Source organism: Falco cherrug, chromosome 13 (assembly GCF_023634085.1).
Source record: "Falco cherrug isolate bFalChe1 chromosome 13, bFalChe1.pri, whole genome shotgun sequence".
NCBI classification, from domain to species: domain Eukaryota; kingdom Metazoa; phylum Chordata; class Aves; order Falconiformes; family Falconidae; genus Falco; species Falco cherrug.
In genome coordinates, this window is record NC_073709.1 from 29,531,418 (window position 1) to 29,557,273 (window position 25,856).

The window sequence follows — 25,856 nt, forward strand, 5'->3', positions numbered from 1 at the left end:
TGGTGACTCATCTAAGCTTCAAAAGAAATTTTACAAGCAATTTGAAATCCTTTGTAGTTTCTTCACTAGCATTTTGGGTTTGGGTTTTTTTGATTGAGGATAACACCATATTGTTTGCTTTTTCCTGCCAAAACCTGTAGAACAAGAGTGTACCATCCTTTTTTGACAGCTGGAGCTCTCCAGGGCACAACAGTTCTCCATACTGACTCTATTTGGTGCTCTTCATGGACCATACTAATAGCAGAACAGACGATTTTATCTCCTTGTACAAGCCCGCATCCTGCTTTACAAGTCCGTCTCTTCAGCATCAGATCCAACTTCACTTTAAGATTTATTAGTTCATTTATAAAGTCACTTGTATTAAAACATCTCTTTTCAGAGTTTTGATCTGACACATTTCCTGCTTGGCTTGAGGAGTTTGTGCCTCATAAGTATTTTCTTATGGCATCAATTCTATGGTTTAATCCATAGTGAGATTAATCTTAAAGTTCCTGCTTTAAGAAGCTCTAAATTCTTTATCCTGAAATGCATGCTTAAGAGGAAAAGAAATTGAAGTTCTGACTGATCCCTACTGGATTTACTGTGTTTCACCCAAATGGGAGACTGGCCTGAAACCAGGCAGCCCTTAATTTGCCTGTGTGTTTGGAGGCCAGGCTCAATCCAAGATGATCCACAAGCATCTTGCTTGACAAGCTGATTTTGGGAATAATTACAGAAATCTGGTTTGTCTCCTGTAGCAAATGTTTGGTAAGTTTAGCAAATGTGAAGCTATTCCTCTCTTCTCACACCAGCTTTGCTCTACCATGCAACAGGCATGGGAGCTGGCATCAGCTCAGCAGGTTTCTCCACCAAGGCTGCGTAATGTCTTGGAGAGGTCCCAGCTGGAGAGTCAAAGCAAGACGTGTCTGGTGGCACTGCATCCAGCCGAGGCACAGCCAAGGCACAGTGCTGCAGCCTGTTTTGCCTCTGTTCAGAGAGCTTCCAGGCAGCACAGAAATGCCCTTAGTGGCTCTCTGCCAGCCTTCCTCATAGCACAGCTGTCTGGTGAGCATGGAATGGACATGTTACATTGATTCTCCTCTATTTCATGGTGCTTCCAAGTTGGATTTATAAATATGGAAACTTGCTGTTACACTGTGGTGTCAGTAAATGCTGTGATGTGCAACTGGTGGACAAGCTGAGTGCATGATCAGGTATAGGAAGAGGAATAGCTGTGAGATGATATCTTGAAAAAAAAAAAGGAAATTTGGATTTTTAGAGGAGTCAGGAAGTCCCGGTCTGGGATAAAGTAATAACAAATGGTTAAATATTTTTCCAGAAGAAAATTTTGATTATGAAGAGATGGTTATTCAAGCTACAGTGAGGAATCCTGGCTTATCTGGTATATAACAGACATTTACCTGGAGCTATGTCTCCAGGCAGCCATGGGGCCCTGAGCACATCCTCCCTGCTGCTGGAGGTCTGGCTGCCGGGGCTCAGGGCCTGCGCGCGGCTGTGAGGAGTGCTCTGGAGCAGCGTGGTAGGGAGGCCCCTGTTGGCACCAGGCCCTGGCCCTCAGGAGCTGCTTCAGCTGAGGCTCTTGTCCTTGGCCATTTCCTGAGCTATGGCCACAGTCCCCCAGATCCTCACCTGCACCCCAACACACCTCCCGGCTCTCACTCCCAGCCCCCTTGGCTCTGGCTCTCAGGGAGCAGCCAGTCCCGCCTATTCCCTGGCAGGCAGCCAGCATGACTTCTAATACCTTCAGTGAATTGCTCATGAGTCCTGTAAATGAAGAAGTATTTCCCAGATGATTATGACAAAGAGTTCCCAATAGTTCATGTATTTGAGAAAACCCTTAGCTTAATTCACTGATAAGATGAAAATTCTGAGTTCAGCCAGTACATTATTCATTTATTTCTTGTAACAGCTTGTTCTGCATGGGCAAAGAAACACCAAAGAAATACTAGCCCCAGAGAGGTAGTCTAGTCCAGCAACAGTGTCCTCCGCTAAGAAACGTAGACCTAGAAACTTTATACAGAATAAATCAATTATGTAATTCAAGCTGCTGAATGTTAAACAGTTAAAAATACCAGCCTACTCATTGCAGTTATACAATGAACCATTAAAACATTCATAGACCACTACCCTCACTTAAACAAACAGCTCTTCTACTCTTCCTGGTGTTTGCAAGTACCAGACCATCAGCCCTTCCTCCCAGGCACCCCTGGGTGAAGCCTGTGTGCTGCCTGCAGCAGAGGCTGTCCTGTGGAGGAGTTCCACTTGCAGGGTGGTGGCTAACAGAGGACGGAGCCCTGCTTGCAAAGATGGGGCCTAATGTGGTGTTTGCTAGAGCAACAGCTACTAAATATTTGATTTTCTCAAATGAACATCTCTGAGCAGCTGGATCTGGCACTGTGCTATGGGCTCAGAAATGCAAACCATTCACTATGAAAATATTGTTATCGGCTTCTCAGGAATAGCTACATTAAATAAATCGGGTGTGAACATACCTCCCAGCCCTAGGGTTGTAATCATACAAGCCCAGAGCTCCTGTAGCTGGGAGAGGAGTATGGACTGCCTGGAAGGAAAAGCTACATGTATCCCTGGGAGAGTGACCAGGTTGATGGAAGAATTAAATTCCCCAAGGTCTGGCACTTGAATTGCACTTGTGAGTAGTAACAGGATTTACCTTTTTCCAGAACATGACAGTTCTGTTCCTCTTTTTACTGTCTTCATTTTGCATTCATGAAAGTTGTACTGGCTGAACAGACTGGGACCAGAAGGAAGACAGGACCAGAAGGAAGAAAGCGTTGAAGTGCTTGTACTTTAAATTATAGGCTTTCTCTTTGTCTGTCTGCCTTTCCTTAAAGGATGGATACAAGCTGTTTGGTTAGGAGCTGATCGAACTGTAAAACCACCCATGGAGGCACTGTTATAGTGTAGTGGACTCCTAACTCTTCTACCAACATGAAGGAAAACTAATTTGTGCTTATATCTCTACATTGCTCTGATTGATAAAATCTAGACTAATGAGTATGTATAAATATTTTTGTTTTCTCCCTATGGTTCTCTTGACCACAGTCATTTCACAGAAATAGATGATTATTTTTTTTTTTGGAAGCCTGTTGGAAAATATATTTGTCCCAGGAGCTATAGTGAATCCTCCAGTATTGCCCATTTTGGTGACCACTCAACCTCATCTACCACCAAGCTGCTCTTTTTGTGGCTGCTTATTGGTTTTCCTGAAGTTTAGGAGCCCAGGGTGACCCTACTGTTCAAGTGACAGACAGTAGATCTTCCCAGTAACTCTTTAGATGTTCAGAACACATTGAACTCGGGGATCACGCTCCAGCCATTTGTGCATGCACAGTAGATTGGGTTTGGACTTACTGGGATTGGCAGATCTGTGACAAAAAAGCATGCAATGGCACCACAGGATTAATTGAGAGAAAATTCTCTTCAGTCATTTAAATCTGTCCTTTTTCATTACTAGTTGTTTATTCAAATGTCGTACGTCTGTGGAGAAAAATAAGTCAACTCAGGATTTTGTGTTTCTACTTTTCAGTTAAGCAAGAGAGCCCTTTGAATCCATTTCTGTAAACCTCTACCACCCTCTCTTCTCGATTGAATAGTTTCAGTTTTTCTAAGAACCAATGAAAGCTCCAAAAACAGAGAGGGGGGAGGAGGAGAAGAGAAAGGTAATTTTCCAAATTGAAACCTGTATGCAATTTCCGAGTAGAAATCTGTATGCTATTTGGGTCCGTGCCTGAAAATAACCACAATTCCATTTTCTTTTTTCTTCAAGAGGTCTCCTTTAAAGCACGGTCTAATCTTACCTGGCACCCAAGAACAAACAGTGCCATGTGCTTCACGTCGTGTTGGACAACTCTGAAAGACAGCAGTAGAGTTGCAATTTTGCAAATAACTTGTGGTTTCTTCTGGGACCTCTCTACAGAAAGGCAGATAATAGTTTTCTCTGTTTGAAGCGAACACATTTCACTGTGCTACTGCCTTGCATTTATGTAGTAATTTACGGCGACATTCACAGTGACTTCTCTGAATTATTACACAAGGTGCAGAATAACAGTTAATCGGATGGAGGGTCTGGCAATACCTTCTTTGCCGTGTCAGCAAACACTGCTGAAATTAGGTTTATTGACAGAGTGCTAGAGCGGCTCCTGAGAAAACATACATGTGCTAAAGTCCATCTTCACTAAATACTCCCATTTTGACAGACAGCAAACATCCCATAGCATGGACGCAGTTTGACCAGCTACAGGTGATAATAAAAGAACAGTTCAGTCTAGTAAAATAAGTGATACCAGTTTAATTATCTTATGCTGATCTGATTGCATCTGCAGCAAGTAACTGTGTAAACAATCACACCTTTAATGGCACATGAGCTGAGAGAAGTCGTACAGTACTGTTATCAAGAAGTCTTTGGTAAACAAGATATGGCTGGGAATTTGAGCACTTCCTGAATTTAACCAACTCCTATAATAAAGTGATTTTACAGAAGAGAGAACGGGAAAATTGATGCAATTAGCAATTGCATTTTTGGCTATCTGCCCAGAAAAAAACTCTGAATCAACAGCCAGCTGAATGATTTCCATCCATGTAAATTCAGAGGAGCACCTGCAGATGCTCTTTTAAAACACCACCAAGAGTGGTACCTCTGGGTCAGGGTCTGACCCTAACTAGCATGTGTCCCCAAAGGGGACAGAGATGGCACACCCCTGCCCCTGAGCTCTGATGTTCCAGACACATCCTCCTCTGTGCTGTGCTACATACCAGCATCTTCCCTCTGGTGTCCTTTCCTTCTGGCTTTATTTTCAAATGAACTGTATCTACCTTTGGGCCTCCAAGTGCCCAATGTTATGGGAAATGATAGGCAGAGAGGGGATTTTTGCAAAACTGCACCTGTCTGTTGGGAAGATCAAAGCTGTGTGTGCATTACAGGGCACTATTCATGTCACTCCTTCCATTCAGCAAACAGGATAACATACCTTTCAAAAGCATGCATTAAACCTGTCCCTCTTCATCTAATTATCAGATGCACTCTTTTTAATGAAGATTATTTTTAATTCTTTTTAATGAAGATTCTTTTTAATGAAGCAGTTCCCATCTGCTCAGCTGTGGCTTACTTTTTTATGTTGTTTGGGAGGGGGGTTCCTGCTTTGGGTTAAATTCAGAACGAGGTTTCATGAAATGGCTGCTGTCAGAAGGAGCCACCCTGGTCTGCTCCCAGCCACATGCCACACACTCCCATCAACACCCTTGGTGCCAGCTCTTACGCTCATCAGACCTCTCAGCAATTCCCTTCACCTTATCAAGCAGGTAGAAAACTATTCACTTCCTAGGTTAGTTCTCTTCTGGCTTAGAGAGCGGGTCTGCTTCACTGACAGTCAGGAAACCACTGGTGGGCAGCAGGAACATGCTGCCAGGAACAGGGAAGGGAGGATGGGAGCAGGTTGTCCTTTTGTGGGGAGCTTGCACTTAGAGCCACGAGCTAATGCCAAATAGTGGTGGTCACACTCCACTGCTGCTCCCAGCTGCGTTATCCTGCCCTTTCCCTTGTGCTGAATCTAGCGATGGAGTGGCTTCAGGGTGAGTTGATTCAGCTGGCTGATCTGGCTGAAAACTACCCAGTTTTATGGCACAGTTAGTCTGCTGCTGTTATCAGCCAGATGAACAGATTTGCCCTGTGGCCACACAGCCACTAGATGCAATAGAAGGAAAGCAACACAAACAGGAAACACTGACAAAAACTAGCTCAGCTGTAATACTAAACAGCACCCTGAGAAGTAGCCACACCAATCCAGCCACCCTGCTGTTCCCGCAATAGTCAGATCACTAGATAGTTTGCTTCCCTACCTGTGTGCTTCTGCCCTAATGAACATCTTTTCTGTGCAGGAAGTGTATTTTTATCTCCCTTTTTCTGTGCGAGTTGCACTCCAGCAGGCAATTCCGACATCTTCTGATTTGTGGACTGCTAGTGGAGAGGGAGATCTTGCGCACCAGGACTAAATCTATCAACTTCTATTCCTTTGTGGCTTTTGTGGACCTTGGAAGTTGTTCACAGTGGCAACAACCATAGACTGAAATCTACTGCACAGCAGAACTGCTGAGAATCACACAGGTCCCATCAGATTGGCTGTAGTGTTTCAACAAAATTTTCTTCTCTCATTTTTTTTCTTTCTCCTCAAGGATAAAAAAAAAAATCAGAGCAGATTATGGAGTGAAGCTGGTGAACAAAAATGGAGATTTTGAGCTAAAACCTCCTCACGCTGCTTTCCTAATGGACAGCACAGGACAAATTCCTGAGACAGGACTTCCCATGCTCTCTATCTGTGAGTAGGCTGTCCTCTCAGGAGATAAGCAGTAACATCCTTTCTTACAAAAGTAATGCAAGATCCTTTGTTGCAAGGCAGAGTCACAAGCCTGAGTTGGTGTAGAGTCTTCACTAGTAACCATGACTTGGCTTGCAGATGTTCCTCTCGGAGAGACTGTGGCTTCTCTCCCCACCACTGCAGAAGGCTGTGTTTTGGGTATGATATGGTTTTAGTGGCAATACTGGCTCCCAGTGAAATGCAGGCTCCTTCCTTTTATCCTACCGTCTCTCTCTTTTCAAACTGGCTTTGTTCCCAGATCTGGTTCACAGCCCAGCTCCATAAACAATTGAGTCAGTGCAATTGTCAGGGTGAAGGGCTGCAAGGAGAGGAGTGTGAATGGGGGAGATGGCAAAGAGAGTAGCAGGCAGGTTCTTCTTAAGTTGCCAAACCCCCATTTTTCATCAAGCCAGAATTCAAGACTGGCACATTTAGTACATCCATGATCTGACCCAGCCCTTTTATCTTACAATGTCTACAGTTTACTTACATACCTTCTGGTCCATAACTTGCCGATGCTCAAGAGGAATTGCTGCTGAGCTGGTCATATGTTTTACCTCTTAAATATAATACAGGGAGACATGAAACCTCTTCCTTTCACATGCTTTGCTGTAAGATAATGAAATCTTTGAATGAGAAAAGGAACAACATATTAACACATAATTTAAAGTAGTCATGGGCGAGCCACAGGGGACCTCATCATGTACCTCATGTAAAACAGGGTCTGGGGTGGCTGGCATGTGAGGGAGTTTCATCAGGGAAAAACAGGGCAAGAGTTCTTAAAGGAAAAGCTTAACCAAGGTGATTACATCTTACCAGCCAGATTTCTGAACCGTATTGCCAGGAGAGAAGTATCTGAATGCCTGATTCAGCAGTGATGTGCTCCTACACACCAGTCCTAAAATAGCAGAGGTTAACAACACTCAAAATGTCAGCATTAGGCCCCCAAGATAAAATGCTATCATGATGAAAGGAGCGATTCTCTTGCTGCCTTCCGTCTGCAGAATCTGTATAAGCTGGCCTCCACTTGAGGAGCCTTACCACTGCAATTATGTGAGTTAAGAGCTGAGTCTTTTGCTGACATAGTTATGCTGATAAAAGCCCTCGTTTAGATATGGCTATACAGACATAGGCAGGAAGAGTGCATCTTTAACCTCACCAAGATACTCACAGCAAAAAAAAAATATACCTCTACTATAGACAAGCCCTTAGGCTCAAAATATGTGAATGTAATATCTCCCTTTGTGTGTTGCTTTTATTACAGGCCTCCGTGGAGTGCCTGTCATTGTAATCGTTGAGTAGCCTTTATATAACAGCAAAACAACAATATTTTCCCGCTAGTGAACACGCTCTGATATTTGCAACAGCAATGGACATTTCTTTCCAAATCAAAACCTGGGGAAAGAAATTCCTTGCCAGATGGGGTCCCAAACATCACTAGCAGTGTGTCCAGCACCTCCTAGTAATGTTAGCCGTGACAGACGGTTCTTGTTAATCCTTTCTATTCAAAAAGAGGGCAGTAGCAATCTGTGCTGGTTGAACCTTACCGCTGAGGTGTGAAATGCCACATTCAGGTCAGTGGGTATTTGTTACAACCTCCTCACTACGTTTTGCATGCAAAATGTAATTAACTCACTGTTGATCACTTTAACAGAATAACACAGTCCCCAGGCTTTAGCAGTCATGTCAGGGAGGCACTGGTCCTGATTAGGACTCCCAAATCCCACAAAAGTAAGTAGCAGTACCCAATACGACTGGTTTGATGAAGATAATATTTAGAGGCAAGTAATTTAATGCACTACAAACTATCTAATAATTTTGATCTTCGTAACAGTTATCTAAGAGTCAGGAGAAAAATTCTTCAGGAGGACTGGAAAGTCCTGAAGATCCGAAGAAGGAAATTTCTCTAACCACAGGTGAAAGAAACAAGATGTCAGCTTTAGCATCATGTTCATTGCAAAAGGATCTAAGTTTTCAGTTTATTTTCTTTTTTAAAAAAGCTTGTTTTCCTCAACTTGTAAAATATATTAGAGGGAAAACATCTGTTTTGAAAAAAAAGTGTTCCCCCCCCCCAGTGACACATTGCAAGATCTTGCTTTCTAATGCCTTGCAGGAGCGAGTTTGATGATCCTTTCTGACACCCTAAAGCTCCAAGACTCTACAAAGAGGTAGTGAAAGTATTAAATAAATTACTTGGTCACTGTGGAAAATCATAGCCAGGGAGTCAGAACACCAGGAGCCTGAGGTTTCTATGGCTATTGTATGAGACAGATAGCTTCATCTTGTCACCCGTGTAGGATTGCAGTAGTATTTTCTTTTCTTCTTTTGAACAAATGGGCTCATGGCCAATTATTTACCAGACTCGCTTCTAGAAGTGTGGAAGCCACTTAGTTGTTGCAAAGCCTCAAACAAAGGTAGACAAAAGCTTTGCAAGAAGTCTCAGCCACCCCTATTGAGAATGGAGGCTGCTCAATATCTGAAGAACTGAACTCTTAGTCATCAAGAGATATAGTAAAATCTGAAATAATCTGCAGACTATTAGAGGACAAATAAAGCCTCTGGCTGGGAAGTTATTGAATGTTCAAGGATTTCCAGTATCCTGTTTCCTAGGTGCCATTAAAAAACCATGACCTTAAATTCCACAACTCAGCTCCCCCTGTGATACCATTACGTATACATGGCTGGACACAAAGAATGTGCCAGTTCTTACCTGACAGCGTATTGCTACACACTGTAGCATGTAAATTCATCTCTTGTCTGTTGACACAAGTCACCCTTCTTCAGCATCACTTTATTTAAACAACCATATGGTGTATGTTTGCATGTGTATTTGTACATAGAAAAAACTAGCTCCCCCAGTCAGCTGCTCATCCTGCAAACACTGCTCATGCCCACAGCACAGTGAGCAGCTGAGCACCCTGGCAAGGTGGGGGAGCCCGAGGGGTTTCCAGACAGCTGGCAGGGAAGGATGGGCCTGCACCCGCAGCACCGTGCCTGGGCACTGAGGCTGCTCCCTGGCTCCCTCCCAACCCTCCCAAGCTTATCGTGTGACGGGAAGCTGCTTGCTTTCATTTCTGGGTGCCTCCAATTTCCTCATGGATGAAACTTCCCTGCTTGGGAGCTGGGTGCAGCCAGCGCTCAGAGGCACGGCTGAGCCCGTCCTGCGGTACGTGTGTTTCCATTCCAGTGGCTTTGTCTGATGCCAAGTTGTTCCTCACATTGCCTAAATGTCCTGTCACCTTTGGTAACAGCCATGGTTGGCAGCTGACCATTTCCTCACAGACTGGTGAGCTCACTGCTGCTTCAAACCTGTGTCAGAGACATTTACACGTCACTTAGGAACAGGCTGTTCTTCACCCACACTACAAAGGCCCTATATGCACTACAAAACAAACAAAATCAACCTGCCTACAACACTGTGGCCACTTTGCCCTGTTTAGTCTCGTCAAGGATGCAGAAGGGGCCTGGAGCCCGGGCTGATCTGCTCAGCTCTGCGAGGCAGGAGGGTGCTGCCCCTCAGCCTGGCTGGTCCCCACAACAGACCCTGCCAAGTCAGGGCAAGCCCAGCAGGACTTCAAGCAACGCCTACAGCAAACTGGGCGCTCGTAAGATTTTTTTCTGAAACTTTTCTGTGTCCTTTTTATGTAGCTGTTGTTTCCTGGACTCGTATTGTTCAAGCTGTCTCATTTCGTTGCAGAAAATTGAATTGGATGGACCACTGGTAATGTCAGCTCAGCAAACAGCAGGCCCAGTGACTAAAGGGAAGGGACAGGAATGGGGGAAGCAGAACCAGAACAGCAAAGTTTACCCCTTCTTGCCCTGCCACTTGCTGGCTTTTGTGTAACTGCAGGCAGGTCACTCAAACTTCCCACGTTTTAGTAAAACAGGGACACACCCCTGGAAAATATATCAAGGTCCTCAACAGATGTGTCCACAGAGTGAAATGCGGGGATTACCCCTAAGTATTCATTGTTCAGATTTTAGAAGAGATTTGGCTTTACTACAGCATCCACAGTTTCAGGGTTGTCCTTAGAGGCCCAGCTGGGACCCCATCTCCAGTACTGTGATGGTGTGCAGTGTTGGCACAGTTCTGCAGTCAGTCGCTTCTCTGTTCACTCTAGATTAATAAACCACATTCTTTTTAAACAGTCCCGCTTTTATGGGAAATTTTGGCCTGGTTAGTGTGTTTTCAAATATATGTGGCCACCCATTTAAGGACAAAAAAAGGTTTCATATGGATATGGATAGGGTAGGATAGGATATCAATAGGATAATATATTGCTGGCCTGGCCCCATGCAAGAGCTCAGTTTAAAACTGTATGTGAACACCATCCAGCAAAGCTGCCCAAAGGAAAGGTTTGCTGCTCTGTGGTCACTATTTAGGGATCGCTGATAGCACGTAGTCAAGTGCTAGGTAAAAGTCAGGCTATGCTGCAAAGCCAGATAAAATTACCTTTTTGTTAACAAACTGTGTAAAATTACCCAGTTTGCCTAACCTTGAACTCCTCCTGGTTTCTGGGGAGTTTATGTCCCAAATTCCTTGAACTATATAATAAGATGATTGCTATAATATTTTATTTCGGTTGTGTGCACATGAAATAGGGCGGACTGGTAATACACCGGAGACTGTGCAGAGCAGCAGCTGTTACACTTTCAAAGAGCATTACTGAGCTTTTTATAGTTGGCTGCAGTTGACATCACAGCTAAATAGAGTCTCACTCTAAAATATATTCCACCCAGTCTATGCAACCTTAAAGCCATGCATTGCTGGGAGGAGAGAGTGTCACAGGAAGGAATGTAATGCCAGCATGGAAGTAAAAGCCTGGCGATATGTTTTCCTCTTTTTCCTGCATCCATTAGAAATGCTCTTGGAAGACTTCTGCGGGAAGAGCAGCTGCCTCTGGAGAAGAATGACAGGGTGAAACCCCTCATCTTGGGACCCAGCATTCAAATCTGGCCCAGGTCAGCGGTGACCGGCAGCTGTAGTGACCTAGCGAGTAGGTAGCTCTCTCGGTGCCTCACAGGTGACTGCCCAGACCAAAAGAGACTCAGTGCTCTGACACTGTTACCACGGGTGGCACCGTGATGCTGCTGGAACCTGGGTAAAAGCAGCTGTGCAGTAAAAACCATTGGTGAGGAGCATCACACCCCCAAGCCCCTTTACAGACTGGACCAGCAACTTCCAGAGCTTTCGGGAGGGTGCTTTGCACCATGCTCACTATTAAGAAAATAATGAAGCTGAGCTTGGGGGAAGCTTATCCAGGACTGGGGGGTAATAAGGATAATGGTCCCTGAGGATGACAGCTGCTGCTGCACAGACTTCCTCAGCAAAACCTCTGCATTGCCTTAGATCCTCGCAGCACGGCATGTTGCTGCCCTGAGGACCTTCTTCAGGAGCACGAGGGACAACAGTTTGGGAACAAGTCCCATAAACCTGAAGATGGGGACTCACCACCGATTCAGAGCAGCTCCTGCCTGTACTCTGCAATCTCTGTAGCTAACACAAGGGGATTAGGGACTAAGGAAAGAGTTTGGGCTAGGACAGCCCTCCACACTGCAATGCTCCGTGAACTTGCCTGGACTACTATAGCATGTACAAAGCCACATGCTTCCCCCGCCTGCTAGAGAGATATGAGATGAGATATATGATGTGCTTCTTCCCTACGCCTGCCTGGCGTTTCTGCTCAGCTAGCAATGATGCCAGCCCATGGAGCTGAAATCACATGCACTAATCAAGTATTTTTCCCCCAAAGTATACAAATTGTTGCCCGTGTTCCTTTTCTCTTTCCATCGTCGCATCTGTCAGCTGACAACAGATGTGTTGATACAAGAATAGGAGCAGCTGCTGTGACTGCTGTATCTAACTGGTTCTCTTCCACGTGGGATATTCGGAAGACACTTTTGGTTCAGTTTCTTTCAAGGCTGCTGCTCAGCGGCTGTCCCGTGTGATACAAGACAGGCAGATGAACGTACAATAAAACAGGGGAGGCTAAAATGCTGCTGAATAAAGGTTTAGTGCAGAGGTTTAACCAGTGCTGATAATATGAGGTCTAACTCCCCAAAATTCTACATCTACCCTGTGCTTGCATGTGTCTGAATATCTGTACTACTACATTGCCAGACATACTCCATATGAATGGCCCGCATTTTCTGAGGTACCTTTCACAACTTTACGTGCACTGTCCCTCACCTCTGAGTCTGTGACTGAAGATTGTTTGATTTTTAGCTATGGTTTCTTCTGAGATCCTAAAAGACCTCATGGGGAAATATCGATGTCTTACTTTTCCCCGACCTGCTGTGTTTCATCTTGCAGGGACCCGCTGTCCTGGCAAGAGGTCCATTTAGAAGGCCAGGCCAGGGATGTCTAGCCTACCTTCACCAGGAAAAGCTGCAAAATGTGAGGAGACGGTGCATCACCACAGTCTGAGCGCCTTCCCTGGGCACTGGTTAGATGGCGTGCCAAAAATGTCATGAGTTACTGGTACAGCCCCTTTCACAATCTGCCACTGTTTACTGTCTCAAGGGTGTGATGGCACAATTGACCTTAAAACCGCATGGACACAAGCCTCCTCTGTGCTGGAAAATGCATCATGCTCAGAGCCAAGTGCATCGGCACATTACTCAGCACAGCAGCCAGGAACGATCAGCACTGCCTTCCCCCTTCCAAAATGTCAAACGAATTTCTGCTGAAACATGTGACACTGGCAACCACAGAAGTCCTCTCCAGCCTCGCCCCAAGGTTGTTGCTGCCCTTTTTATACTAGGCTTCCACCTGGCACTTACGCAAGGGGACCAGCGGAGAGTGTCACACCATCTCCTCACCAAGGCCCACACAGCTTATGTACTTCACACATGGCAAATGACAGCAGTGCCCCTACAGCATCCCCACGATGTGACCAGTGCTGCCCTCTGCTCTTCTGTGCTGTGATAAAAACACAGTTCTAACAGCAAAATCTCTGTTGTAACAAGCGCTGCTTATTTTCTTCAGGAAGGAGGTGGAAAATAACACTTTGCTATATAACAACAGTCACCCCAGGAGTACTTGGCTTAGGCAGCCCACCAATAAATAGGTCTAATGGAGGCATTTTCTCACCAAAAAAGTGCCAGCCAAAGCATGTACCTCTTTTGCTTATTTGTGCTGTGCCTACTGGAGGCACTGCTAGCAAAGGTATTTTCCACTTAGCTTTCCCCTTCCTATTCATACCATGGTCAACTCCCAAATGGTCCAAACTTCACCCAGCAAAAAAAATTGCAATTATTTAAACTATGGGTATTCTGCAAGTGCTCCAAAGAGCACTTTGTGGCTCCTTTTTTCATGATTCATGATTTCTACATGCTACATGGAGAAAACCAGCAACCTGGACCAACCGATGTAGAGAGGATTTCACAGGAGTAGCTCTCCTTTTGCTGTGAAGACAAAGTGCGTAAGTCCTTCCTACTGTGGGATGTGGTCCACGGTTTCTGCATCTGCTGAAAATACTGTCAAGAGTTTGAGAACGGACCCTGGGAAGTGTGGACAGAGAAAAGAGGTCAGGCAGACCTGCAATGACCCAGTCTTCCGCAGCTCTTTGTGCATACATATTTTACATGGTCCTAAGTAAAATTTCCATCTCAAACCAGCTTTTCCACTTTGGTTAGCCAAGGAATCTGCTGAAGCTGCATTGCTGCAAGATTAGATAAAGGCCTGAGGAGAAGGAAGCAGGCACCGATCCTGCTCTGGAATATGGATCTTCTAGGAACAACCCTGTGTGTCTCTGCCAGTGTGCCAGGGACTTTCCCTTCAGCAATGGGGCCACAGGCAAGTTTCAGTGGCATATATTGATATATATGTTTGGAGAGCCCAGGCCTGGCTACACACTATTAATGGCAACTTCCTGCTGTGGAAAGCTGAAATGCAAAGACCTGTTTGAGATGAAGAAGGCCAGTGCTCACACACATCCAGGACACTTCGTTAGGCGGAGGAAAGAGCACAACGTACGGGGTTTGCTTCTGTGGGCCACTGTGTGGCTCTTCACATCTCACAGCTAGAATTTATCCTGGTCCCTGAAGCAAGAGGGTGCTCCGTGCAGGCAGTGGAAAGATTGCCATTTTTCTGAAGAGGTGCAAAATCAAGCTCTGTGGGCAGGGAGGGCCAGTCTTCAGTCTGTCAGGATTTTCAGTGTCAGCAGGTTCCCTGTTTCCCCTGGCCTGCTCTGCACATGCCAGGACTGCACATGCTGCCTTATCTGATAAGAAATACAAAACACAGAGGAAGGACAGTTCAACCAAGAGAGATGAATCAAATAAAACTTATCTTCTCACTTCTGCCCTTTTACCCAACTTTTTCTATCTTGGCAAGATCTGAGGGAAATACAGCCTTTTTGAAATGCTAGAAAACCAAGAATGCTGCTGTGCTGGCACTGACCAAGACACACGGTGTAAAACACCCAGGTGATGCTTTGATTGACGTGATATTGGGCCCAGTTTTGCAATTTCCAGACACTGTCATAAAGACTTTGTCTACAGCCTTGCATCAGGCATTTACAGCGAGCCCGAGGGTGGGGACAAAAGAGGGTAGCAGTGGTGGAACTGCAAATAGGGGAACTACACTGCGATGCAGCTGCACCCTTTATTGATCACTCAGCCTTGCAGCAAACTCTTGTCACTCCTTTGTACCTTCTCTTACCTCAGAGACCTTAAGACAGCCTCCCAGGTGTGAAGATACGACAGCAAACAGCAAAAGAGGAAAAATGTGGTCTCGCAAAGATACGGGGGATGGTTAAGATGGCAGTAGAGCGCTGCTGCGATCACTGCCGCCTGGAGTCACTCTCGATCTGGGATTACAGTTGTCTCATTTGGAGTAATAAATGTATTTGCTTTTTGGCATGCGTCCAGCAGCAAGGAGAAACTTCCAGGGGGCGGGGAAGAAAAGCTGTCAAGGAGAAAAGTCTTAAATCCCCCAAGTAATATGTGTAAGACAAGCTTGGTCAAAAGCAAAAGAGAGGGGGAAGAATCAAGAGGACTAAAAGATAATGGAGAAAGAGATAAAAGTACCAATGAAAGGAAAGAGAGGAAGACCTTTAGACAACAAAGGAGAGGATTAGACTAAGGAGGTGACAAGGGTGCGCCCTTGACAAATGGGGCCAAAGTCAAATAGAAAAATAACCCTGCCAGAAATAAAAGGAGAGGAGCTGAGCTTGAATAATAGGGGAAGAAAAACAGCTGCCATAGAAAATGAGGACGAGAGAATAAGAGGCATTTTGAAGGTCTGGGGCAAGAGCTGAGGAGGGCAGCCCGGGGGGGCACCAGTCCCGGGTGGAGGGCAGGGATGTGCCCTAGAGGGTGTGTTGTGGAGGTGAGGCAACGTGCAGGATGGTATTGGACAGCTTATCTGGGGTGGCCAAAGGACAGGATAGTGGGGGAGGAAGATGGAGATACTTTTCTATGCAAATGCGTGGAGCTTCTCTATGAGTCAGACACCAGAAAACCATGCTGTGGGCTTACAGAAATTTGGATAACCCACAGAAATAATGCCTGCTGGGTTCATTCTTTTTCTTTTCTTCAGTGTGATTTTAAATAGCAAAGAAATATGAGTCAATTCATGCATGGAAGAGAATAGCTTCGTCAAATGGCATAGTAACCACTGCACTCACCAGCTATGGTCACCCAAAACTGCAAATCCCCAACTCAGGTGGAACTTCCCACCTTCCATCTACGTGTTAAAGCTGAAATTCTTCCAAGCCGTACAGAGGCCTGAATATCTTTGAAATGAAACATCCTAGAAAAAAATGCTAGAGCAAACCAAAATGGTTTTGTTGCAAGTGCCACGATACACAAGAGACCAACAGTCCCTTGTCTTCAAAACTAATAAGAAAAGAAGCTAGGAAATATTTAGAATGAATGATAAGACTGAAGCCAGAGCACCAGCCTTGGCACATGCCTGAGCAGCAGCAGGGAAGTGCAGGGAAGCCAGCTGAAGAAATTGCAAGTCAAGTCAACACTACTCAGAGAGGGAAGACTTGTGGCGTGTAATAGTACCAGAGCAGCCAGGGGCAGAGAAAAATAGTGGATCTGTGTTCGTATCTTAACAAGCATCCAACCTGATGGGAAGGTTCTGGTTCCGTGTATTGCCTTCTGGTTTTGAACCGTTGGAGCAAAACTCGCTTCACATTTGGATCCTTTTCTCAATAACCATGAGACATAAGCTTTAACAAAACAAAAAAAAAGAAGAAAAAAAGTGAAATCCTCATAAAAATCTATTAGTTTCAGCACTCAGACAGATACCAAACACTGCAAGACAGAAACAGAGAATCTTATGCCTGTCATTTGCTAAGCTGGGGGAGAAGTCATCCATCCCACGTGCAGGGGGTGAGGGGAAGGCTTTAGGAGCCTGCCAAGAAATGGTACAAAACAATGCCTTAACACTGCTTGCTAAGGCCAAGGAGCCTGATAAAGGAAGAGAGGGGACTGTTTGGAGTTTTTCTTTCTGTTATTCAGTGCTATTAAAAGAGGATGTGGCCCTTCTGCTTATCACCCTGTCCTCCCTGCCAGCCCTACTGTGGGAGCATGCTGGAAGGCTGCCTCTCCTAAGGAGGTACTGTACGAAAAGGAGGTAAACAGGGTCCTGTCTTTTCCTTTAGCTCTTCCATCCTTATCTTTTTTTTTTTTTTTTCCCATCTGCAGAGATAGAGCTTTTTCCTTTGTTTGTACAGTGAATTAATTAAACATTGCTGGGACTTCAGACAACCCAGTAATTTTATATATACAACCACCTGCATCAACAGTTGTTATAAAATTCTTCATTAAAGAAAATATCTCTAGGAATGGGGTATGACCTTGTTCAGAGCATGCAAGTAACCAAAGCAACATGATGTGCTCTATAAAATAAAAGCTTTAGGTTCTCTCACAGTACCACCTGCTATAAAATCAGAGAGGGCAGAGAGATAAATTGCAACGAGGAATTGGTTAAGCCTAGCGCTTGCTGCCACAGCAATCTTTGTGGGACTGCCCACTCGCTGCAGAAGCAACACTGAGAGTCAGGTACACACATCCTGCTGTTCTCAGGGTGTCTCAAAACTCAAAGGCAGGCTGAGGTTTAACAGTGTCTAAATTCAACCCTAAATATCCCCTGCCCTTTCAACCAGCGTCTCCAGGTAGCTTCCTCCCTATTGCCCTTGCCTTTCCCTCTTCCCACCCCCACTGTTTGCTCTTATCTCCCTCCCACTCCCCAGTCTTTCCCCTTCTCTCCCTCAGAAGGTAGGGAGCCAGCTGCCAGCCATCAGACAGTCTGCTCTTGCCCCTTTGCTACACCTGGGTCCCCTCTGAACGGGGCGTCTTGCCCCAAATCTGTTCCTGTCGGGATTTAGCAAATGCAGCCCCTTGATCTTTTCATATGCATTTGCTAGGTTCTTACGCCTCCCCCACGGCTGCTTACTTCAAGGCTTTCTGTGTGTCTGAAGCTCTTATCAACTCCTCAGAACAGAATACACGAATGGCACCACCAGGTCTTGAAGTCATGTCTCACACCTCTCAGGAAATGGCTTATCCCACCAAGTCACATCCCCCTCCTAAGCACAGGGCTAAACTCACAAGATACTATTAGTTCCTTGTTGCCAAAAATAAAGAGACACAGCAGTTTTAATTTTCAAAGGAAAATAGATCATGCATATATAGATGTCATCAGATCCTAGCCAAGCAAGACAGTCATCTTTCAGAAAGAACACAACCGCTTGGCACTTGGCATTTATTGTAACCCTGGGGAAGATCTGCGCACAGAGCTGTTGGGCGAGACTGGCCCTTTGGGATCTGGAATCACTGGTAGCCCAGCAGCTGGGCCCTGCTGCCCGAGCAGCGTCCTGCCTCCCTGTCCTGGTTTCAGCTGGGGCAGAGTTAATATTCCTCTTAGTAGCTGGTGCAGTGCAGTGCTGTGTTTTGACTGCGGTGTGAGAATAATGTTGATAACACACTGATGTTTTTAATTGTTGCTAAGTAATGTTTATACTAAGTCAAGGACTTTTCAGGGCTCTCATGAGCTGCCAGTGAGAGGGCTGGAGGGGCACAAGAAATTGGGGAGGGACACAGCCAGGACAGCTGACCCAAAGTGGCCATACCATACAGCATCATGGTTGGTATATAAACTGGGGGGAGTTGGCTGGGGCCTGCCGATCGCTGCCAGGGGACTGGCGGGGCATCAGTCAGCAGGCGCTGAGCAATCGCATTGTGCATCACTTGGTTTCTTTTCTCCCTTCCTCCGGATTTTATTCCTCTCCCCTTCTCCCTCCTTTTCATTATAATTGTTACTATTATTCTTATTATTTTATTTTAATTATTAAATTGTTCTTATCTCAACCCTTCAGTTTTACATTTCTTCCCGATTCTCCTCCCCATCCCTCTGGGGAGGGAGGTGAGCCGCTGCATGGTACTTAGTTACTGGCTGGGGTTAAACCACAGCAGATTGATGTCACCAGGCTCTGACAGTTCTCCAGTGCGATGGGTTCCATCACATATTTCTTACCTGTAGGCACAAAAGCCCTGAAAGGGGTTCAGCCCAGGTCACGGGTCAGTGCGTTCAGGATACTGCGGCCGCAGTGCCGTGGGTCACGCTCTCAGCCTCACAACAGGGGCAGCACCGCTCTCCCCCTTCTCTCCCCAGCCCCGGTGCCCAGGCGCCTGCTGCCAACTGGGACAGCCTGGAGCATGGCCAAGTCATGCTTCTGACCTTGTAGCAAACACTGGATCCACCTCGCTGTCTCACAGGTGGAGGCAAGCCTGAGGGTGAGAGACAAATACGGCTATTTGAGTTTTCCAGGTGGTGAAGCCAAGGCACAGAAGTCAGCATTTTGCCTGGGACCACACAAGAGACCAGAGATGGAGCTGTGAATGCAGCGGCATCCTCAGCCTGCGGCGCTTTGCAAAGAAGTCACCGTGCTGATCACACCCACCGCACACGTGCAATGGGAATGGCATAGCCCTAAGTGTGAGCGTGCCATCGTCCATCCTTCTGAGAGGCACGAGGAGCCCTCTACATCAAATACACTCCTTGGGCTGACCAGGAAGGCAAACCCCCTCTTCTCTGTAGTGTGCTGGTATGCTCAGGGATGCTGGGATCTGTTCTGGGACTCCCCTAGGAGCAGAGGATGATGTGCAGGGTGAAGCAGCGAGGACCTTCCCAGCACCCTGCCGGGACTGTAGCGAGGAGGAGCTCTCAGGGACACAGCTGAACATCCAAGATGGACAGGCAGCTCCAGTCTCTCAAGAATACACTTCAAGGCATCTGCAAACTATGCTGAAGCCAGGACTATAGGCAGCTCACCTTCTCAAAGGCTTCTTTGTTATAGCCATGAGGGCTAGAAAGACAAACACCATGAAATGACAACTTTAAATTAAAAACATGACATCACTGTGAGATCTCAGAACCCTACCTAAAAGCCTGCATATGCCTCAATATATAGATCTCGGTGTACGTACATTGGGAAGACCTGATAAACCTCTAAAAGCATTCAGAGGCTGTAAAGAGCTTTGTCACAGTGACTAGAAGCAATCACAGGGAAATTAAGCATTCACCTAAAGATTTCCTCTTAGGCAGAATGCAAAACCCTCAAAACCTAAGCCTAGCATGCATTAATGATCTTTGCTATCGGGGCCCTGCTAAAGGAGCTGGAAATTATACAGCATTTTCATGCCAGCAGAAGCTCTGGAGCAAATGTAGTTATGTATAAAATCATAAAAATGTGTCTGGTCTGCAATTAGTTTTATTTGTGAGATAGTTATACAGGCATTGCTTCTTCAATATAGCTTAAACTTAAGCTAAGTCTTAACTGCAAAAATGTGGGTTTGTTTTTTCTTAAACTTTCTAGTTAAGGAAATCGGGGGTGTGAGACCACTGTTCCCTTTTTGGTCAGTCTCCCAGTACAAGCTTTGAACCTGCTGGCCAGTTTCAATTAAAAATGATGTAGGAATCGAGATCTCCAAACTACCAGGTCTTTGCAAGTTTAGTCAGGTAGACAAGAGACCACTAAATTTGTGCTACTAAAAGCTTCAGTCTTGGGTTTAGACACCAGAGAATTCACGTTAAAGACAAAAATAATAAGCTTTGCTGGAATGAAAAAACCCTGTGCAAGAGCTGTCTCCCTGCAGAGTCCTAGAAGGAACGGAGTGCTGTGACAAGCCAGAGGAGTTTGAACACAGTGAAGGCCGTACCAGTGGTTACAAACCACTGCGCAGTGAAACCCCTCGTGCCTCATCCCCTCTGGGACTGAGCAGCAGAACTGCTCGCATGTGTTAGTTACCTAAAGGGGTGCGTTTGTTTTGGCAGCAAAGACACGACTGAATGTCACACTGCCGCCCACTCTTGCCATGCATTCTGAGATGCTTCCCAAGCCCCGGCTCCTCTAGTCACGTAAGGCAGGATCTTAATCTGCACGTTTAAAAGATGATGTTGTGGCCCCCAGCAGCCTGAGGGAAGCTCCCTGGCTTGATATGCGAAGGGCTAAGTAGCCAGCAGGCCAGCAAACTCTGCACAGGGCCCATCTCCCCTTTCTACTCCAAAACTTACTGTTTCAGAGCCTGTCTTATCCTCGCTGGATGCTCAGAGCTGGCAGCGGTGACATGATAGCGTGTTCTCCACCTGAAGCTTTTAAAACTGTGTTCTCATTGCAGGTGCAAGTACATTTCGCATTGTGAGAGCCCCTCGGCACAGGCACCTCAGTGTAGAGGTACCCCCAGCATGGACAAAAGCACAAGGAGTTTCTCTTGAGAAATAGAGCGAAGGTCACTGTGAGCAGCTCCTGAAGCAGGCAGTAAGCTCTGCTATCCGCACAGGTAGCCTGCTCTTCCCTCGGAGGCAGCTACCTCAATTTTCACCATCTCCATTTCAAATAGCAAGCCACTCCTGGACTTATTGGCTCTGTGTCTTGAGGGAAGAAGTAAAAATCCCCCTTTGTGCCTAGACAGGACACAAATAAAAGCAAGTATGCAAAATAGGAAGGGACGAAAGTCTGATTGTCTTCCTAAATGCCTCCAGCCCTTACCCAGGTATAACTCCATGCAGATGCTGGCACCGGCGAGGCACTGGAAACCTCCTTGTCAGACTACAAGGGGCACAGCAGGATGCAAAGCTTCTCGCCAGGGAGGGGAAACTCTGCCAAATCCAGACACAGTGCTTTTTTCTTGCTGCAGGAGGCATACTGCAGTACCTCGCAGGCATCGCTTTTAGCACGTCGGTGGGATGACACTCTGTGGGAGCTGCAGAGAGGTGTGCCAGCGTTGGGAGGGGGGAGAACTGGCAGAAAGCAAAGAGCTGTCTTTCATGCCGTCCTGCTTGCCTAGGAGGAGGCAAAAGCCTCCTACTCTGATCTCCAGCTAACAGCACACTCCTTTACGATTAGAGAGCACCGTCCCCCTTGCCTTTCTGCAACGTTAGATCCCTTTCAAACCAAGCCAATACAGCAGGGCAGCCACCAGGATCCCAGAGGAAATCAGCGTGTGATGCTTTGAGCAACGGGAAAGGGAAAATAAGATTCCTGGGCTCTGGTCTCGCCCCAGAATTGCTCTGCTTTCGTGTCCAGCACATACTGCTAGTATGCAGAAGAGGACTCATCACCAAGATATGTCAACCCGCCCAATTAGCCAGCCAGCCCAGGAAAGGAAAGCGGAGGGAGCGGAAGTAAACAGTGGCCAGCACCAAAGGTGTGTGGTCAGGCAGCGCGGCCAGGCCTGCCCACGGCTGCCTCAGCCGCTCGTGCGTAAGCTGCAGGAACGTCTGCTAGAAGATGCAACCATCTGCAGATGGGTGATGTGGTGACTGAGCGTGAACCCCATAGCCTGAAGCCCATGTGTGCAAATACTGGCTGCATTAAGGGCACCGACTGCTTTGTCCACGTGGTTCAGTCACAGTAGCACAGGTGTTCCCAGCCCGTTTGATAGAGCTGCAAAACACAGGCTTCCTTCTCCCTTTGCAGAACCGGAGGTCAAACTGCACCCATACACAAGATGTACTGCAATGAAGTTTAGCGTGCAGAAGTTATGTTTCCTCTACTGTAACATAATGGACTTTTTTTTCTCTTTTTAATAGTCTAGGAATATTACACCCGTATCTCTTAATAAAAGCTTCCAGGCCTGGGAAACATCTCCATTCATTTCCTCACCAGGGGAAGCACGTTAGGTGCTGTTACAAGATCCCTATTGGAACACCTCTGGTACTGTAAAGTGCAAGGGAACTGAGGCGGCTTTTGGCCCACAGAGATCAAAGAGCCAGCCCATTTCCAGATTTATGAGTTGGGAATAGGTCTGTTAGCTCCCAGTACTCACTCTTTCCTGAGTATGGATTCAATATACATTGATAAAGCCGTTGCCCTGATGGGAAGTCTGACACGGAAAACCACCATGCTCCTGGGCAGCCTGTCCTTTTCGTCCCCATCTAGCTCAGCGTCACATCCAGGTGGTGGCAGCCCCAGATGGGATTCCCCAGTTTCCCTCCTGCTCCACCTGGCAGTGCCCTGTTGCTTGTACAGCTGTCCCAGGGTTGCTGGTGACCCATGGGCGAGGAATCCCAGATCTGGATAAAAATAATAACCGTTACTGTACAGTGAATTTAATTTGGACTAGTTCCCTGATCACACTGCATGGACTCGCACGTGGCTTAGCAACCCACTCAGCTACTAGGAAAGCAGCAGGATGGGGGTGAAGAGTGGGGCGCCTGCGGTGCCAGCAGCTACTTGAGCCTGGGGTGCTGCTGCTGTGAGTGGCACGTGTACATGTGTGAGAATAACATGTTTCCCTGAAAAGCCGCATGCTCTGTCTGGCGCACTTAATCCACCTCAACCAAATCCTAGGAACTAAAGTCAACATCCCTACAAGGGCATCATTCAAAGCAGGATTAAATCCTTCAGAAACCTAAAGGATGTCACATCTCTATCCTGCATTACACAGGAAAGAAACCTCTGCTCACGCTTTTCAGCAAACATTACGCAACCTAAAACAGAGTAAAATAGTTGTCACGTAAATGTAATATGGACTAATTCTCTTTTGGTGCCACCTGTGGCATCTTCTAAATCTGTACAGAGTCTGCAGAGTAATTCAACCCTCCCCAAGTCTTTTATTAAAAAACTGAAAATAAGGCTGCCCAGGCTTTCTAGATCACCGCTCACCTGCGCCCTTCCACACCAACGTGCCCTCCCATTATGCTGCTGACGGAGAATGTGCCCAGGGCTCGTGTCTCTGACCAACGGCTACAGGCTGCGATTTCGGGAACAGATGACCTAGAAACTTCATGAATGACAGCACCTGGATCGCTGCGTGCGTAAAAGCAAAAAGGTACAAACACTTTAGGAATAAAACCTTCAAAAATGGCTTTTAACAATCAAGACACCGATTTTTGTACAAAGACATTTTGCACAGGAGACAGTCCTGTGGATGTTACCAGACGGTAAGGCCAAAGGAGGACAGACCCTTCCGAAGGTGTATCCTGTTGGGGCGCACAGGCAGCGTTCTGGCGTGAGGCCTCCTCAGTTACGGCAGCAGCATTGGGCTGGCGAGTGGGTGGGAAAGGTGATGGCTCCAGCGCCTGCCCCTGCCCCGAACGAGCCGCTGGGGCCCTGCAGGTGCGGTTAACCCGCATCTTAAGGAAGGTATTTCTGCAGCAGCCGCCGGCGCAGAGGCCATGCACCGGCCGCACAGCCCGCAGCCAAGCGCCGCAAACGGGGCGGCCACGGGAAGGGGTAACTCGTCTACCTGGAGCCTGACGCTGTGCGAGACCCCTCAGCGGCAAAGCGGGCAGGAGCTGGCCGACCCCCCTCCCCGTGCCAGCCCCGGTGCTGCACCGCGTCCAGGAGCGCCCCAGCGGCGGGCCAGGCCCCTGCGGGTGGCGACCTGCCCCCACCGGCCTGGCCCAGGGGCACGCGTGGGGCCGGGGCGGGCTGCGGGGCGCGGCGGGGTGCCCGCAGCCCCCTGCCCACCTGCCCACGGGGCCGTGCCGCCGCCCCCGGATCCCCCGCCCCCCGCCCCGGCTATAAAGGGCGGCGGGGCGACCCGGGCCCCTCCTGGCCCGCTGCCATGGCCGCGCTGCGCTTCGGGGGGCCGCCGGCGGAGCGACCCGCCTTCCCCACCGGCAGGTGGGCGGGGGGCGGCGGGGGGCCCGGGCCGGCCTCGCCCGCCCTCAGCGCGCTGCCCCCGGCGGGCCGGGCCGGGGGGGCGGCGGAGCCGTCGGAGGGGGCGCCGGCGGCCTCGCAGCGTCGTAAGCGGACCAGCTTCACGGCGGCGCAGCTGGAGACGCTGGAGCTGGTCTTCCGGGACACCATGTACCCCGACATCTACCTGCGGGAGAAGCTGGCCGACGCCACGCAGATCCCCGAGTCCCGCATCCAGGTGAGGGCGCCGGGCCGCGCCGCGCCCCCCGGGCCGCCCCCGCCCGCCCTCACCCGCCTCTCTCCCCCAGGTCTGGTTCCAGAACCGGCGGGCCAAGTCCCGCCGCCAGCGGGGGCCGCCCCGGCCCGGCCCCGCGGAGCCGCCGCCCGGCCACCCGCGGCCGCCCCGCTTCGCCGCCCCGCAGCGGCCCCGCTACGCGCTGGCCCAGCGCCTCCAGCCCAAGGAGGGGGGCTCGGGCCCCTACGCGTGGCCGCCGGCCGCCGCCTTGCCCCCCGGCCCCGGCGGCTGCCTGCCCGGCCAGCCCGGGGGCGCCCCGGCCGCCTCCGTGGCGGGGGGAAGGCCCTGCCCGCCGGCCCGCGCCCTCTGCGGCCAGTACTCGCCCGTCTCGGACGCCGAGGACACCAGCGGCTACTCGGAGTCGGGCTCGGAGTGGGAGGAGACGGGCCTGGGCGCCTTCTGCGCCCTCTGAGCCCCGGGGGGGTGTCAGAGCCCCGGCCCCGCCACCTCACCCCGGCTCGGCCACTGTTGCACTTTATCCGGTAGTAACTGATTTTTACCTATTTATTGGAGGAAGATACAGGTCAGCTCCGTCAGCTGCGGGCATCTTTGTACACTGTATGTAAAGATTCCCATATGCGGGTTTTTGTATTTCTATTTAACCTTCTTTAGCCAAAAAGCTAACCAAATCCACCGTGGGGGTGGGTCTTGGGAAACTTGGGACAGTTGGGGTGGTCTGTTGGGACTTTTTGACTGAGGAGGAAAAAAAAATAAAGGTTTACATTTTTGCTTTACTCGTGTGCGTACCTGGGACAGGGTTTCTTACCCCAGCAGGGTAAGGGGCCATCCCCCATCCCAGCCGCAGGTTCTTCCCTGGAGAGCTGGAGGACAGGTGACACCAACTGCCTTAAGCCTTTAGATCTGCTCTAAACAACCACCCCCATCCCTGAAGGAAAACGCAAGTTCATGGCGCGAGGAGCACAGCCCCAGACCCTTGTCCTGCTCAGACAAAGGCCTCAACTCTGCCGCTTCAGCCAAGTTTAACCACAGACAAGTGGGAGTGTTTTGTGAGGGCGGTAAAGGTGTTTTAGCTTTGAACTCGAGTGTTGGGGACTACACCGAGGCTGTTACATGATAGGAGTGGGC

General features: G+C 48.2%; 1 protein-coding gene and 1 long non-coding RNA gene across 2 annotated transcripts; one reads left to right on the forward strand and one right to left on the reverse strand.

The window, feature by feature from the left end:
- Positions 1-9,144: 9,144 nt before the first annotated feature.
- On the reverse strand, positions 9,145-22,545 carry LOC129737313 (uncharacterized). The gene is made up of 3 exons (XR_008735032.1): positions 17,785-22,545; positions 15,037-16,555; positions 9,145-14,596 (listed from the first exon to the last, which is right to left on the reverse strand). It is a non-coding gene; the product is annotated as an uncharacterized LOC129737313 (long non-coding RNA).
- Positions 22,546-23,460: 915 nt separating this feature from the next.
- On the forward strand, positions 23,461-25,504 carry MIXL1 (Mix paired-like homeobox). The gene is made up of 2 exons (XM_055726137.1): positions 23,461-24,713; positions 24,784-25,504. Exons 1-2 carry the CDS (start codon positions 24,402-24,404, stop codon positions 25,180-25,182), a joined length of 711 nt encoding a protein of 236 aa, XP_055582112.1. The 5' UTR covers positions 23,461-24,401; the 3' UTR covers positions 25,183-25,504.
- The last annotated feature ends 352 nt before the right edge of the window (positions 25,505-25,856 follow it).